The 17,674-nt window shown below is 42.9% G+C and overlaps 1 protein-coding gene across 1 annotated transcript in view; it reads left to right on the top strand.

Annotated features, from left to right (window-relative positions):
* Nucleotides 1-16,265: 16,265 nt before the first annotated feature.
* The window catches only part of PIGU (phosphatidylinositol glycan anchor biosynthesis class U), a 37,773-nt gene continuing 36,364 nt past the window's right edge, over nt 16,266-17,674 (top strand). Inside the window, exon 1 of the mRNA XM_067468145.1 lies at nt 16,266-16,635. Coding sequence (XP_067324246.1) covers nt 16,506-16,635 — 130 coding nt within the window. The 5' untranslated portion in view covers nt 16,266-16,505. The remainder of the gene's footprint in view (nt 16,636-17,674) is intronic.

Here is a 17,674-nt window from a genome sequence, read left to right as displayed (position 1 = left end):
AAAAGTCTTCTGTATTAATCTTGAGAAGAAAACCCCATGATAAGACTGCCTTAGACTTGTCATAAATTGGAAATGGCTTGAAACATAACACATTCTCAATTTCACTACTCAGTTCTCTTTAAGTGTACGCCCCAGGGTTCTATGCACAAAAGGCTTTCATTTGCACTTCTTGTGCCAAATAAGAGCTTAATGTGATGTAGAAGTTTAATGTTATGCATGGACCTTTGGACCACTTTCTACATTAATGAAAGGGGGGAAATTCACTTGCCTTGATAGTCTATTAGTGTGGGAGTTCTGAACAACAGGACATCTCTCTCTTGTGAAACACAGTACGGTGTACAAAAACCTGAGTCACCAGCATTAATTGTCTCCACAGTGAAGAGTTTAATGAACTCGGACTTTTGAATTGCTTACAAAGTTACTTCTACAGATGTATTCATATTGCAAGTCTTATATAACCCCTTGTGGTTTTTAAATGGCCAAACAAACACACCAGCTGGATTTCTATCAAGTTTTTATCTCCGTGTTTTGACCTAGGTTTGAACCTGATATGAGCCATATCTGCTGTAAGGCCAAAAACTGTTCCAAACAACTATGGTGCAAACAAAAAGAGAAAATAAACGCCTCTTCAAAAATACATACCATATTATATGGTTGCTATGATTTGACTTGTTGACAACACAAAGTAGCCTCTCTTCAGATATCTCAGCAAGGATGATATGGGAGGGGGATGGAGGCTTATCCTTCCCAGTTGGCTCAGGAAAATGGAAAATGCTGCAGTCTTTCCTAACTTGTGTTTTCTTCCCCATCAATAACCTTTGGCATCTTGATGTTGCTTGGTCACACATATCCTAGCTTCATCTGTGAAATGTTGGAAGGCATGGGTAGCTGGAACTTAAATTAGTTTTTTTGCTTTAACTGTAAGCTCTTTGTGTGTGTCAGGAGCGACTTGAAAAACTGAAAGTCGCTTCTGGGTGTGAGAGGATTGGCCATCAGCAAGGATGTTGCCCAAGGAGTGCCTGAATGTTTTGAAGTTTACCGTCCCTGTGGGAGAGTTCTCTCACGTCCATGCATAGGGAGCTGGAGCTGACAGAGGGAGCTCAACCCACTCTTCCCGAATGCGAACCTCTGACCCATCGGTCATCAGTCCTACCGGCACAAGGGTTTAACCCATTGCCCCACTGGGGGCAACTATGAGGTAAGCTCCAGTCAATACTTGGATGGGAGACTCCAATTAATGCCAGGTGCTATAGGTGATAGTTCAGATAAAGGAACTGGAGATTTTGAGTATTCTTCACCTAGAAAACACTTAAAATTCATGGTGTTGACATATATCAACAGTCTACTTGAAGGCACATGCACGCCCCCAAGATTGTTTTCCCCTCAGCATGGCTCTCCGTATTTGCATTTGTTTAGTATGAAGCTCCCTCAATGAAGTGCAAAAGGTAGGCAGTCGGTCCATGAGTGAAATCTGCTCTTGGTCTAACTTCACTGAGGCAAACAGAGTTCTGTTGATTTATGGACACGTGAATGTTCACATGCGATTATTAGGAAGCCGGTGCTCTTTTATAGCTGATGTTTGTGCCTTGCTTTAATGAATTTATTTGAGTTAAAATAAATAGGTGGCTTGAATAATACGTTTATGAAAAACTCAGATATGTTTTGTAGATTGGGAAATATTGAAAGCTGCTATTCATAGTGCTGGTTTAAATGGCTTTGTAAAATGGTGTGAGAGGTTTGTACAATCGGAGGAAATTAGAAGGGAAAAAGCCTCTTCACATTCTTATTGTTGTTAAATTAAAGCATTTCTGCTGTTGCGGGGACAACTACTTTGCTGCCACGGAAACCCATTTGCAGTGACGACTGTATGTTTCAAAGTGTATAAATAGCAAAAAAAAAATCTTTCAAAGATGAAATAAAAGTCAAAGCATCGTTCACACCCTCTCCTGATCTTTAATCTGAGCTGGCCATTGAGAAAGCAGGGAGCTTGATGTACACACTGTCCTTCCCTTCACAATGTTATAATACATATTCTATTTGGAATAATTATTTATAGAGCTGTTTTGTTCAGATTTGCATACTTGTACAGCTGTGGTCATCTCATATCATCAAATACTAAAGTCTGAAGCATGCATGCAATATTTCTGACTTGAACATATAGTTATGAAAACTGAAGGAAGTTGCATTGAAGATCAAGTCACCTGCAACAGGGTACTGGAGTAAAGTTGTACAGATAACATGGGCCATGAAAAAGAGAGGCAGCATGGTGTAGTGTTTCAGTGTTAGACTCTTAGGGTCCTTCAACACATGTCCTAAAATGTGTAAGTTACCAGGTCAAAAGAAGGGGTGGCAGTAAATCTGCACTGATTCGCAGCATTGGATGACAAACATGTGTTAAAAAGGTCCACTTTTATCCCAATTCTAGTTGGCAAATGTGCGTAACTGTATACCCTTGCACCCCGAAAAACACGTTTTTCTTCCCTCCCATCTGTGTAGACTGCTTCAGTGGATGTCTTCTTTTTAAAAGCCTGAAACAACTGATCAGCTGATTGGGCTCTCAAACAGACACATAGGTGGCTCAAGAGAAACACAAATGGAGAGCAATTAGAACTTTTTGAAAGTCTTTATTTTAAACTTTACAATTGTAAACAGGACTTGAATAAACAAATGGGAAGGGGGAGAGATAGATTCAGTGGAAGTTTTAAAAATATCACTCCGATATGCACTAGGCCTCATATGCGCACATGTAAATCTGCTTATATTAATATTAAGATATTGGCACGTTCACACATACAGTCCAGCACATAACAGGGTATTTTTTTTATAAAAAAAAACCAAAAATCTTTTGCCGGATGTCCGATACGGAGGAAGCCTGTGAGGATGCCGGGGGACCCAATACCAAGACTAACAGGTCTAATGTGGGGACCTGTAGTCAGGTCCTGGGATTTTTTACCTCCCATTTAAACCATGGATTTTGGCACTGTCTGGAAACACCCTAGGTGACCAGGGTTTGAATCCTCATTTGACTATGTACTATGACATGAGACCTCTTCACATGGGGCATTTTTGCACCTTTTTGCCGCTTTTATGTGCAGCAAAGAAAAAGCCTGCCATGCGCCATCAGACACCGCATGGCAAGCCCCACCCACATTCCTCCCAAAGTGGAAGGAAGTGCTGAAATGTGCTTCTCCTCCATTATGGGGAGGAAAGTGTAGTTTGGTTAGCTCGCACTTTCCTCTCCTTATTGCTGTGTCATGGCAGAAAGGCCGATCAAGTGAGGGAAGGAACCCTCTCCCATCCCTTCCATGTGATGAGTAGAGGAGGGAGGGCACAAGGGGCGCCACGAGCCACCCCGCGCACCTTCCCTTTTGCAGGCAATTGTTGAGTGAAGAGGTCGCAAGTCATACTTTTTCAGCATCAGAGAGTGGCAATGCCTCTCTTAACTAATGTTGCCAAGAAAACCCTGTGATAAGCCTGACTCAGAGTTGCCAGAAGTCAGTAGCATCTTGAAGACTAAACAACAAGAGGAAGTTCAAGCCTGAATTTCTAGTAGAAGCCAAAATGACTAAATTTGGACCACCTTGCTTTTGACATATTTTAAGATGGCATGACTCAATGGAAGAACCAATAATGTAGGGAAAAGCGGAAGGTAGTAGGAAAAGAGAAAGACTGCACTACAAGTGGGTTGACTCTGGCCCCATCTACACTGCTATATAAATCCCAGATTATCTATTTTGAACTGTATGATATGGCAGTGTAGATTTGTATAATCCAGATAAAAGCAGATAATGTAGATTATCCGCTTTGATAATCTGAATTATATGGCAGTGTGGATAAAAGCAGAATTATATGGCAGTGTGGAAGGGGCCTCAGTGACACCCAAAGAAAGACTGCTGTTGAATATCTCTCATTCATAAAGCTGTGACATATGCAACCCCATTTGGTGAATTATATAACAACAATAACAAATATAACTGTCAACATGTGGTTGCTCTATGACATGCTGCCCTGCCACTATAGATACCTAGACATGTTTTACATCTTTTCAAACCATATCCTTCTGTTTTTCACAATGTACAAAGCACATACTGTATTCCTTCAGACACAGGGCTTGCAAAAAAACAACAACAAAAAACAACCCTATATATCAAATTCAATTTGATTCTTACTTTCTAACCTTGAATTCATCAAGCAGATACAACCTCATTCTATTTTATTCCTTTGGTCTTAGTTGAAAAGAATGAGAAAACAAATGGCTATTTTTACATACAGTGGGGATGACTATAAGAATTAATCACCAAGGCATTTTAAATCTCTGATCCTACATTTGCACAACACAGTAAAAACAGTCCACATATAGCATTTGCCCCCACTTTTAGGGATTTGTAGTAGATACACTAAATAGCCAGGGAAAGTTATAAAAATTATTTTTGCATTTTCAGAAGACCAGTGAAAATAGTGACAGACAAATACTCAAACTAGAATTTTGCAGGAATCAGAAAATAATAGAACAAAATATAAAGTCAAAGTTATAATTCTAAAATTATACAAATCCAGTTGAAAATCTGTCATGGCAAAAGGTCCAGAAAATTGTAGGAAGATGAGGAATAAACAGGCTGCATTTTTTGTAAGGCTTAACACGAGATCAAAAAAAATCAAAAGGAAGGTTTTTCATTACACTGTGCCAATTGGGTATTATATTCCCTAAAATCAGTAAGAAGGAAAGTGATGTAATGGTAGTAAATTTTAAAGTTATGACATACTGTAGTTATGAGATTATAACATAACCATGCTCTCAAGAAAATATCAACAGGCAGTCATGTTGCTTTGCACCTACAAACCTGTCTGAACAGCTTTATTATCCGCAGAAGTATATCTTTCTGAAAACCTAATGGTTCTTAATTGTCCAGGCCAAGCCCAATCCACCCTATGACATTTTGCAATCCATTAGGAAAAGCTCATAGAAATTGCATTGCTGCTGAAAATCCCAGATGATGCCATATAACTAAGAAGATAACAGGAAGCTTAAGTGAAGTAGCAAATGATGTAACTGTACTTCCTTATCAAAAGGTCCCAGTGGTGTGACCTTATTTATACTTGACTAAGAGATAGATGCAACTTTGACTTTCAAGCAATGCCTATTGGTGAGTTGTTATACTTGTAGGACCCCCACAGAACCCAGGAAGTCTGTGAGATTGTCTGTGAATCACTGGCAACACTATAGGGGGTGCAGACTGCATTGTATAACATCATCAAAGGAGGTGACTCCCACCGTGGGAATGGGGAGAGTTCAGTGGGGAAGCTCTTCACCGTAGAGCAGTGTTTTTCAAACTTTCTAATGCTGTGACCCCTTAATACAGTTCCTCATGTTGTGGTGACCCCCAACCATAACATTGTTTTCATTGCTACTTCATAACTGTAAGTTTGCTACTGTTATGAATCGTAATGTAAATATCTGATATGCAGGATGCATTTTCATTCACTGGACCAAATTTGGCACAAATACCCAATATGCCCAAATTTGAATACTGGTGGGGTTGGGGGTGGCGACTTTATTTTGTCATTTTGGAGTTGTAGTTGCTGGGATTTATAGTTCACCTACAATCAAAGAACATTCTGAACTCCACCAATGATGGAATTGAACCAAACTTGGCACGCAGAACTCCCATGACCAACAGAAAATACTGGAAGGGTTTGGTGGACATTGACATTGAGTTTTGGAGTTGTAGTTCACCTACATCCAGAAAGCACTGTGGACTCAAACAATGATGGATCTGGATCAAACTTGGCATGAATACTCAATATGCCCAAATATGAACACTGTTGGAGTTTGGGGAAAGTAGATCTTGACATTTGGGAGTTGTTGCTGGGATGTATAGTCCACCTACAATCAAATAACATTCTGAACCTCATCAGTGATAGAATTGGGCCAAATTTCCCACACAGAAACCCCATGAACAACAGAAAATATTGTGTTTTCTGATAGTGTTTGGTGGCCCCTCTGACACCCCCTTGCTACTGCTCCCAGGGGTCTTGACCCCTAGATTTAGAAATGCTGCCGGAGAGAAAAGGCTGGAGGTGAGCAGTGAGCCCTCAAAGACACTAAATGTCACTGTGAGGAGCAGGGATTCAAATGCTGGTCTCTGGAGTAGTCATCCAACACTCAAACCGCTTTACCACTTTGGCTCATACTATCGACATTCCTCTGTTGCAATCCATCTGGCATCCAGACTATTAGTACTTCCAAAAATCCCACTCCAAACACTTTCACTGTAACCTATTTTTTTCCCCAGCGAGCATTCTAGTCTTCTTAGAGTCTACCAAATTGCAGATTTCTTTATTTTCTCCACATCACTTTCTTGCCTCAAACAAGGGTGGGCAACTGCATTAGGATCAAGGACAAGTCACATTATTCCTTGTGTGATTAGGTGCAGCTCCTACCAAGAAGACAAAAAGGGGAAGAAGGGGGGAAGAGGAGGAGGAAGAAGTCACCCATATTATTCTATAAAATAATTAAACAATATAGATCAAAAGTAAAGAACATACAGCTTAATCCAGTTAATAGAAAGGCAAACCATCATGTCTGTTAGCATCTATGTCATTTCTAGCTCCCATGAACTGAATGTAAGGGTCACCAGCTACTAGAAAAACAGTTGATCTTTTGTCTATTCTTTCTTAACTGGGTATACTCTTATTGGTTCCATAATCCCTGCAACTTTCAAAACCTTACACAATATTTGTTTAAAGTAGGTTTAGCATTACGCTTCCTGTTTCTAGTGACTAAACTCCTAAGAGTAAACACAGATTCTGACTCTGACCTATTTTGTCCATCTACATAACAAATCAAAATTGTGAAATGAATCATATGACACCCAAACTTTTGTCATGCATTAGAAACGCTAAATCCAGACCCTCCTTCGGGTGCAATCGCTTTCCTTCTGATTTTTTTTTCATTTCACTTCCCTTTAAAACTCCTTTTCTCATTAGTCTTTCTCCCCCTCCTTCCCAGTGCTGGTTCATTCTTTCCTTTTGATTGAGCCTTGCCTACTCTCAACAGATAGTTGAAGCGTGAGTATCTCTCTTTTGAACTATTTGAAGAGTTCAACGGCTTTACAGAGGAAGACTTCCAAGATCAGGGCCTTTAGGGTACATCTACACTGTAGAATAAATGCAGTTTAACTGTCATGGCAATGCTATTGGAACCCTGAGATTTGTAGTTTGGTGTTGCATCAGCACTCTTTCATGAGGTAAAGACCGCGTAAAACTACATAATACCATAGCACTGAGGTATGGCAGTTGGGTAAATCCACATTAATTCTAAAGGGCTGGACTGGAGTCCTGCAGAAAGACTTTGTAAAAAGAAATTTCTTATCAGAAGCTTTGTTAAAAAGGTAAAGGTTTCCCCTGACATTAAGTCTAGTTGTGTCCGACTCTAGGGGGTGGTGCTCATCTCTATTTCTAAGCCGAAGAGCAGGCATTGTCCGTAGATACCTCCAAGGTCATGTGGCCAGCATGACTGCATGGAGTGCCATTACCTTCCCATAGAAGTGGTTTCTATTGATCCACACACATTTGCATGTTTTCGAACTCCAAGGTTGGCAGAAGCTGGAACTGGATTATATGGCAGTGTGAATTCAGATAATCCAGTTCAAAGCAGATATTGTGGCTTTGATATTCTGGGTTATAAGGCTGTGTGAAAGGGCCCTTAGTCGCTGCTAATGAAAACATTTGGAAGCTTCAACCCTGTGAATCCTTCCTACAGGACACCACTGCCCAGGCATGTAGCCGGGGGGGGGGGGGGGCTCGGGGGGCTTCAGCCCCCCCCCCGAAATTCTCATGGTGGTTCGCGAAAAGGCCTTACTGGTGCATTATTTAAACTGTTATGTTTATTAATATCATGATTTGATCACCATTCTCAATATATCCCATATGTATGGGGGTATTGGGGTAATGATACAAAAGGTTTGCTAAGCTAGACCCTCTTTCACTCAGACTCAGCCCCCCCCGAAACTCAGCCCCCCCCCGAAACCCCCCCTGAAAATTTTTTAGCCCCCCCCCCCCCCCCGAAACGAAATCCTGGCTACGGGCCTGCCACTGCCTATCTACATTGGAATTATATCTTGTTAATGTTTCCAGCATAATCACAATTGGATTGCAACATACTTATGGCAAAACAAGATTGATACTATGAATAGAAGGAGCTTTTTTAAAAAAAGCATTTCCAGAGCTGTTCAGTAGCACTGGAAATGTTTGGTTGGATGCAACGCACTACATAAATATTTGCTTTAGAATGACACTCCAGACTCCAAAGAGATGGGGAGACTTGGGAGCTTTCGCTCTTTCGTGTTGATTCAAAGGCTCTTTAGTCTGAACTGACCTCATAAACTATACTTTGTTGTAAAGTTTGGATTTTCACAGTTATAAAGGATGAATCCGATGAAATCTTGTACAAAGGAATTCACCACTGTATTTCTCAAGTAGTTAGCCTTTGGCATATATCTTCCAAAGGAGCCTGCCCAAAATAAGACCCACAGCAGCGATCCTGGATGCATATACACCAGCAAACTTCGACCCTCCAGGTGTTTTGGGCTTCAGCTCCCATCATTCCTAATAGCTAGTAAGCTAGCTGGGATTTCTGGGAACCTGAAGGGCCGAAGTTGATACTACACCTGATCTACACTGTAGAATCAATGCTGCTTGCCACCAGTTTAACTGCCATGGCTCAATGCTATGAAATCATGGGAGCTGTAGTTTGGTTGGTACCATCACTCTATTACAGAAAAGGCTAAAGATCTTTTAAAACTACAACTGCCTTGATTTCACAGCTTTGAGCTATGGCAGTCAAAGTGGTGTCAAACTGTATCAATTTTACCGCCCAAAGATACTATATTGATAAGTATATGAGACTGGGCTCTTCAAGTACTGTAACTACAACAGAGTCTCACTTATCCAACCTTCGCTCATCCAACGTTCTGTATTATCCAACGCAGTCTGCCTCCTGCCCAGATCCATAGCTGTTTATTTATTTATTTATAGCTTTTATATTCTGCCCTTCTCACCCCGCAGGGGACTCAGGGCGGATTACAGTGTACACATATATGGCAAACACTCAATGCCAATTTTGACATACAACATATACAGACATAGACAGAGGCTATTTAACTTTTTCTGGTCGCCAGGGGAGCTGTCGCTTTCATCATCCATCTGTGACACTGATGAAGTACTTTCGCATTCCCTGCATTCTTTTTCTGAAGTCTTTTTTAATGGCCTCATAAATTAGTTAATTTAGTCTCCCCACGCTTTAAGGTGGTACCTTATTTTCCTACTTGACAGATGCAACTGTCTTTCGGGTTGCAAAGGTCGACAACGGGCGACAGAATTGGTTGGAAGCCCACTCCAACCCAGGCTGGCTTCGAATTCATGACCTTTTGGTCAGAGTGATCTTAATGCAGCTGACACTCAGCCAGCTGCGCCACAATCCATTGCAATGTTTTGATGCTAAATTCGTAAATACAGTAATTACTACATGATGTTACCATGTATTGAACTGCTTTTTCTGTCGATCTGTTGTAAAACATTATGTTTTGGTACTTAATTTGTAAAATCATAATGTAATTTGATGTTTAATAGGATTTCCTGAATCCCTCCTTATTATCTAACATTTTTGCTTATTCAGCATTCTTCCAGCCCGTGTATATTGGATAAGCGAGACTCTACTGTATGTGATTTCAAACCACCCACACTACAGAATTATAGCAATTTTACACCACTTTAACGACCATGGCTCCATCCTATGGAATCCTGGGATTTGTAGTTTGAAGTACTTACTTTACTTACTTACTTACTTAGGTGATCCCTCGTTGTCCGAGTAGGATAGTCTTCCAGAAGCTGTGTAATGGCGGTGGGTCTGTAGGTGACTGTGGAGCTCTATTCTTGATCTGCATCTTCTCCTGCAGTGAGGGCATTGATTTCCAGGTGGAAGGCGGTCCTGGTCAGGGTTGGCTTGATGCACCTTCCTCTTGGCACATTTCTCTCTTTCATCCTCCATTCGTGCCTCTTCAAATTCTCCAGCACTACTGGTCACAGCTGACCTCCAGCTGTAGTGCTCAAGGGCCATGGCTTCCCAGATCTCAGTGTCTAGGCCAGAGTTTTTAAGGTTGGCTTTAAGCCTATCTTTAAATCTCTTTTCCTGTCCACCAAGATTCCATTTTCAGTTCTTGAGTTCGGAGTAGAGGAACTGCTCTGGAAGACTGTGGTTGAGCATCCGGACAACGTGGCCGCTCCAGCGAAGTTGATGGCTGAGGACCATCGCTTCAATGCTGGTGGTCTTTGCTTCTTCCAGCAAGCTGACATTTGTCCACTTGTTTTCCCAAGAGATTTGCAGGATTTTCCAGAGGCAGCGCTGATGGAATCATTCCAGGAGTTGCATGTGACGTCTGTAGATAGTCCACGTCTTGCAAGCATATAGTAGGGTTGGGAGGACAGTAGCTTTATAAACAAGCACCTTGGTATCCCTACGGATGTCCCAGTCCTCAAACACTCTCTGCTTCATTCAGAAAAAAGCTGTACTCGAAGAGCTCAGGTGATGTTGTATTTCAGTGTCAATGTTGACTTTTGTGGAGAGGTGGCTGCCAAGGTAGCGGAAATGATCAACATTTTCTAATGTTACACCATTAAGCTGTATTTCTGGCATTGGAGAAGGATTGGCTGGTGACTGCTGGAAGAGCACTTTGGTTTTCTCAATGTTCAATGACAGGCCAAGCTTCTTGTATGCTTCTGCGAAGGTGTTTGAGTTGAGGTGTTAAGAGTTTTAAGTAGCACCAGAGCTCTCTTGACATAAAATATAGCACAAAACTATGAATCCCAGAATCCCATAGAATTAAACCATAGCAGTTAATGTAGTGTGAAATTGCTATAATTCTCCAGTATGAATACAGCCTTCAGCCCAAGGGAAGTCAGGTCAGTAACCTCCCTCTTAAGCTTTCAGCAGGGCAGCCATGTTTTATATACCTTATCCCCCTTTCTGATTTCTTTTAAGTACAAACATTTTTTAAAAACTGTTTTATTTTTCAATAATGCTTTTATTTTCTCCACATCACATTGGACCAAGAGGGGATATATATGCATTAAATAAATGCACAAATAAATCACATAATGGAAATGTGGCTGGGTGGTGTTTCCTGCATTGGGTTTTAAAGCTTCTGCAGGAACTCTTTCATCTCTATGGAGACACAAAGTCCATTTGTATGGTCACGAGCATAGCTGTGAAAAGGATGTCAACATTACACACTCAGTCCTAGATCTCAGAAAACTCAGCAGAAGAGAATAAATGAGACATTATTTCATTCAGTCTAGGTTTTGGAAAATAGACATCTTCTCCTCTAAATTAGCATGAGAGAGAGAGAAATCCACAAACGGGGAAATTTGGCATAGTTCAGTAGTTCTTTTTCCCAGGTGAATAACTACCACCCATGTTTTCGGATTCAGTAACTTAATAACAGAATTCTGAATATTACATTGCATTTTCCCCCCAGTAAGGTTTGGCCACAACATTATTCCCCAGATGGACGGAGCTTGTCAGTAGCGCAATAACATGAGGTTACAGAATGCCACCTGCAGTCAAAGCAGAAGCACTACAAACGATCTTGAATTGATTGAGACACTATGAGATATTCATTGAAAAACTATAGCAAAACATGCACCATAAACTACAATATAGTCTCACTTATCCAACATAAATGGGCGGGCAGAATGTTGGAGAAGTGAAAATGTTGGATAATAAGGCAGGATAAAGAAAAGCCTATTAAACGTCAAATTACATTTTACAAAAATGTCATGTTTTACAACAAATCAAGAGAAAAAGCAGTTCAATACATGATAACATTATGTAGTAATTATTGTATTTATGAATTTAGCACTAAAATATCACAATGTATTGAAACAGCAGTGGATCCAGGCGGGAGGAAGACTGCGTTGGATAATACAGAACGTTGGATGAGCGAAGGTTGGATAAGTGAGACTCTACTGTTTATTGAATTGGTTGAGACTCTCTGAGATATTAATTGAAAAACTATAGCAAAATGTGCTGCAACATGTCCCACAAAGCTTTTGCAGTTTAGTATTTTTTTTCCATTTTTTATGATAAAACCTATTAGGAAAAGACATTTATAACAAAAGACAAAAATCATGTTACCTAGTGTAATAGCATCTATTATAAAAAGTTATGTATGGAAAGAAAGGGGGAAAAGCTCCAAAAATGAATTTAAAAGGAAACCATATTTTCCTAGATCAACTTGTCTCTAGTTTGCAAAGGGATTCTTAGCACCATTGAGACTAAGGGTGCATCTACATTGTAGAATTAATGACACTACTTTAACTGCCATTGTTCAGTGTTATGGAATCCTTCTCTGCCAAGGGGGTTGGTGACTCCCATGAACCCACAGCACTGAACCATGACAGCTGTGGTGTCAAACTGTTTGTTGTTTTTGTTTGTTGTTTCTTCGTTCAGTCGCTTCTGACTCTTCGTGACCTCATGGACCAGTCCACACCAGAACTCCCTGTTGGCCATCAACCCCCATGGTATTCTCCATAGTAACCTATGGATGCAAGAACTGGACCATAAGGAAGGCTGAGTGAAGGAAGATAGACACTTTTGAACTGTGGTGCTGGAGGAAAATTCTGAGTGCCTTGGACCGCGAGAAGATCCAACCAGTCCATACTCCAGGAAATAATACTCAAGTAGTATATAATATTTAGTACATAGTTCAGTATTTGAACTCTCTTTTGGACTTCATGATTCATTATCTTCTTAAATTGTTTGAAAAGTCTTTATTGCATATGCTTCCCTGAAACCTGCATACATTGGGATCTTACAACTGTAATGTTTGAGAGCGGTTGCTCCTTTTCAGTTCACTTTATATTTATTTATCGAGTCATCAGCAACCAGTCATTTATATTACATTTCTAACAGAACAAAGCAAACAAACAAACAGAGAAGATACAAAAATACAAAATACAGAATACAAAATGTATGAGTATGGTAGTTGATTAAATGTCCTTTGACCAGTAGCTGGCCACTTGGAGTGCCTCTGGTGTTGCCGCAAAAAGGTCCTCCATTGTGCATGTAGCAGGCCTCAGGTTGCATTGCAGCAGGTGGTCAGTGGTTTGCTCCTCTCCGGACTCGCATATAGTGGATTCCACTTTGTAGCCCCATTTCTTAAGATTGGCTCTGCATCTTCACTTTATATGAATATACTGAACTATGCACTAAATATTATATGCTCCTTGAGTATTATTTTTTCCTTACATAGATTATTTTGTGTATTTTGACATCCAACAAGTATTCTGGGATAATTTATACTAGCTAAGACCTCCCAAGAAATTATTCCCCCTGGCAGGAAGCAGCCAGGCTTTGAAGCTGCAATGCCATTCAGTGCTAACCAAGGTGGCCAATTACAACATTCCCACTTGCCTTAAGCAGACAAGAGTTCTTCCTCTCACTTTGGACATTCCACAGATATATAAAACCCATTTGCCTAGATTTACAAACCCTATAAATCTCAGTATTGCATAGCATTGAGCCAATACAGTTAAAGCAGTATCAAAATGCATTAATTCTACAATATAGATACATTCGGAAGAGAAAACATAAACAATCCTAGACTTGTGCTTCAGAAATATCAGTATGCTGCCTTTGCAGATTTAGGCTCACTGCGCCCCCTAACCTCTGCAGAGGTGGAGGACCCATTAAGTTGGTCCGCCCCAGGAGGCTTATGGATCCGGATGGATTCCTGATGGCTCTTGGGGAGTTTCCTGCCGCCTCGGTAGGTGATCCTGTCGAGGCCCTGGTCACTCTCTGGAATGGGGAGATGACTAGGGCAATTGACACGATCGCTCCGGAACGTCCCCTCTCAAGTAGCCGAGCTAAACCAGCTCCCTGGTTCACCGAGGAGCTGGCAGCGATGAAGCGAAGGAAGAGGGAACTAGAGAGTGTGTGGCGTTCAGATCCGAGTGAGCCAAATCGAACACGGTTTGTGTCCTTTTTAAGGGCATATGCCGCGGCAATAAAAGCCACAAAGAAGGCCTTCTTTGCGGCCACTATTGCGTCTGCAAAGAACCGTCCGGCTGAGCTGTTCCAAATTGTCAGAGGCCTTTTAAATCCCACCACTCAAGGTGGGAACCCTGACGATTCGACTTCTCGCTGTGAAGCTTTTGCTCAGTTCTTTACAGACAAAGTCGCTTTGATCTGTTCTGGTCTGGATACCATGTTAATGGCAGTCTCTGAGGATGTAACACGAGCACCTGCTTGTCCAGTTTTGATGGATTCATTTCAATTGGTGAAACCCGAGGATGTGGACAAGATACTTGGAGGAATGAGGCCAACCACATGTATCCTGGACCCCTGCCCATCCTGGCTTCTAAAGGAGGCCAGAGGGGGATTGGCTGAGTGGGTTAAGGTGGTGGTTAATGCTTCCCTTCGGGAAGGCAAGATTCCAGCGAGCTTAAAACAAGCTATAATAAAACCGCTGTTGAAGAAACCATCACTGGACCCCACTAAATTCGACAACTATCGGCCAGTTTCCAATCTCCCCTTCTTGAGCAAAGTCTTGGAACGTGTGGTGGCCTCACAACTCCAGGTATTCTTGGTAGACACGGATTATCTAGACCCGGCACAGTCTGGCTTTAGGCCGGGACATGGTACCGAGACAGCCTTGGTCACCTTAGTGGATGATCTGCGCCGGGAGCTTGACAGGGGGAGTGTGTCCCTGTTGGTGCTGCTTGACCTCTCAGCGGCCTTCGATACCGTCGACCACGGTATCCTTCTGGGACGCCTCGCAGGGATGGGTCTTGGAGGTACTGTTTTGCAGTGGCTCCGGTCATTCCTGGAGGGTCGATCTCAGAAGGTGTTGTTGGGGGACACCTGTTCAACCCCACAACCATTGTCTTGTGGGGTTCCTCAGGGCTCAATATTGTCTCCCATGTTGTTTAACATCTACATGAAGGGGGAGATCATCCGGAGTTTCGGGGTACGGTGTCATCTGTATGCGGATGATGTCCAACTCTGTCACTCCTTTCCACCTGCTACTAAGGAGGCTGTCCAGGTCCTGAACCGGTGCCTGGCCGCTGTGACGGTCTGGATGAGGGCGAACAAATTGAAATTGAATCCAGACAAGACAGAGGTACTCCTGGTCAGTCGCAAGGCCGAACAGGGCATAGAGTTACAGCCTGTGTTGGATGGGGCCGCACTCCCCCTGAAGATGCAGGTTCACAGCTTGGGTGTGACCCTGGACTCATCGCTGAGCCTGGAACCCCAGGTTTCAGCGGTGACCAGGGGAGCATTTGCACAGCTAAAGCTTGTGCGCCAGCTGCGCCCATACCTTGGGAAGTCTGACTTGGCCACGGTAGTCCATGCTCTGGTTACATCCCGTTTAGACTACTGCAACGCTCTCTACGTGGGGTTGCCTTTGAAGACAGCTCGGAAGCTCCAACTAGTCCAATGCTCGGCAGCCATGATTTTAACAGGACCGGAGCGCAGGGAGCATACAACCCTCCTGTTGCGCCAACTCCACTGGCTACCGATCTGCTACCGGGCTGAATTCAAAGTGCTGGCGTTGGCCTTTAAAGCCCTAAACGGTTCCGGCCCAAGCTACCTATCTGACCGCATCTCTGCCTATGAACCCACCAGGAGTTTGAGATCTTCCGGGGAGACCCTGCTCTCGATCCCGCCTGCTTCTCAAGCTCGGCTGGCGGGGACGAGAGAGAGGGCCTTCTCGGTGGTGGCTCCTCGGCTGTGGAACGCCCTTCCTACGGACATTAGACTAGCACCATCTCTAATGGTATTCCGCAAAAAGGTGAAGACCTGGATGTTTGTGCAGGCATTTGAGTAATTTAGTGCAATCTGGTAATGGAACATAGGAATGGAACAATGGACAACGAACCTGGACTACGCTTGGATGACGAGAAGATTGGGTACGGTTGTTTTTTGTAATAATTGTGCATTGTAATTGCTTATTGGTAATTTATGGATAATGTGTTAAGTCAATTGTTCTATGTTGTATGGAACCACTGCTGTTTCTACTGTTTTTACTGTTTGTGAACCGCCGTGAGTCGCCTTCGGGCTTGAGATACAGCGGTATATAAGCAAAGTAAATAATAAATAAATAAATAATATTCCCCAGGTATGGGCAAGCTTGGGCCCTCCAGGTGTTTTGGACTACAACTTAGCGGCTGAGGGGGAAAAGGAAGGGTCCTGAGGCTGCTAGGAATTGTGGGAGTTGTAGTCCAAAACACCTGGAGGGCCCAAGCTTGCCCATACCTGTTCCAGACTCTCATGCCGACTAGTTTGTCCCACGCCCTTCGCCGTAGCTCTCAGGAACGAAGGCCGCCGCGGCGCAAAGGGTCCTGGGACTTGGAGTCTTTTCGCCCTCCCTTCGCCGTAGAGACCCACTCCTGTGGGCCAGGCCCGGAACTACTGGGGGCGCCAAGGCCGGAGTGCTGCCGCAAAGATGGCGGCTCCCTTGGTGCTGGTGCTTTTGGTGGCCGTGACCGTGAGGGCCGTGCTGTACCGCTCCAGCCTCGCCGCCCTCATCGCGGACAGAGTGGAAGTGGCGTCGCCTTTAAACGCCTGGAAGCGAGGTGAGGCCGAGGAGGGCAGTTCAAGTGGCAAACTGCATTAGTTCCACCGTGCACTAGATGTGCACTTCCTTGGACCTTTCAGTTTCATTTCAGTTTCAAGTCCTAATGGTGAGGGGAAACTGGGATATGTCCTGTGATGCTATTGTTGTTGTTATTCGATACAAGGCTTGTTGTTGTTTGATACATAACAAGATTAGTGCTGGCTCACACATCAGATACTTCCCAAGTGTCTAGGACTATGTGATGTATTGTCAAATAATGTGTGCAGATCCAAGTAGCTGACAGATGGTAATTTTGTCAGCAGTAATTGTTTTTAAGTGCAGGCCAAGGTCTTTAGGCACTGCACCCAGTGTGCCGATCACCACTGGGACCACCTTGACTGGCTTGTGCCAGAGTCTTTGCAGTTCGATTTTTAAATCCTCATATTGTGTCAGCTTTTCCAGTTGTTTCTCTGCAATCCTGCTGTCACCTGGGATTGCGACATCAACAATCCATACTTTGGGTTGTTGTAGGTTTTTTCGGGCTATGTGACCATGGTCTAAAGCAGGGGTCCACAAACTTCTTAAACAGAGGGCCAGGTCACAGTCCTTCAAACTGTTGGAGGGCCGGATTATAATTCGAAAAACACATGAATGAATTCCTATGCGCACTGCACATGTCTTCTTTGTAGTGCAAAAAACACTTAAAACAATACAATAATTAAAATGAAGAACAATTTTAACAAATATAAACTTATTAGTAATTAAATGAGAAATGTGGGCCTACTTTTGGCTGATGAGATAGGATTGTTGCTGTTGTTGTTGTTGTTTTTGTGTGCTTTCAGACTTAGGTTGACCCTGAGCGAGGGCCAGGTAAATGGCCTTGGAGGGCCGCATCCAGCCCCCGGGCCTTAGTTTGAGGACCCCTGGTCTAAAGGCTTTCTCTCCTGACGTTTCGCCTGCATCTATGGCAAGCATCCTCAGAGGTAGTGAGGTGAGGATGTTTGCCATAGATGCAGGCGAAACGTCAGGAGAGAATGCCTCTAGACCATGGCCATATA

Source organism: Anolis sagrei, chromosome 4, assembly GCF_037176765.1.
Source record: "Anolis sagrei isolate rAnoSag1 chromosome 4, rAnoSag1.mat, whole genome shotgun sequence".
Lineage (NCBI taxonomy): Eukaryota > Metazoa > Chordata > Lepidosauria > Squamata > Dactyloidae > Anolis > Anolis sagrei.
This window is presented reverse-complemented; position numbering and strand designations above follow the sequence as displayed.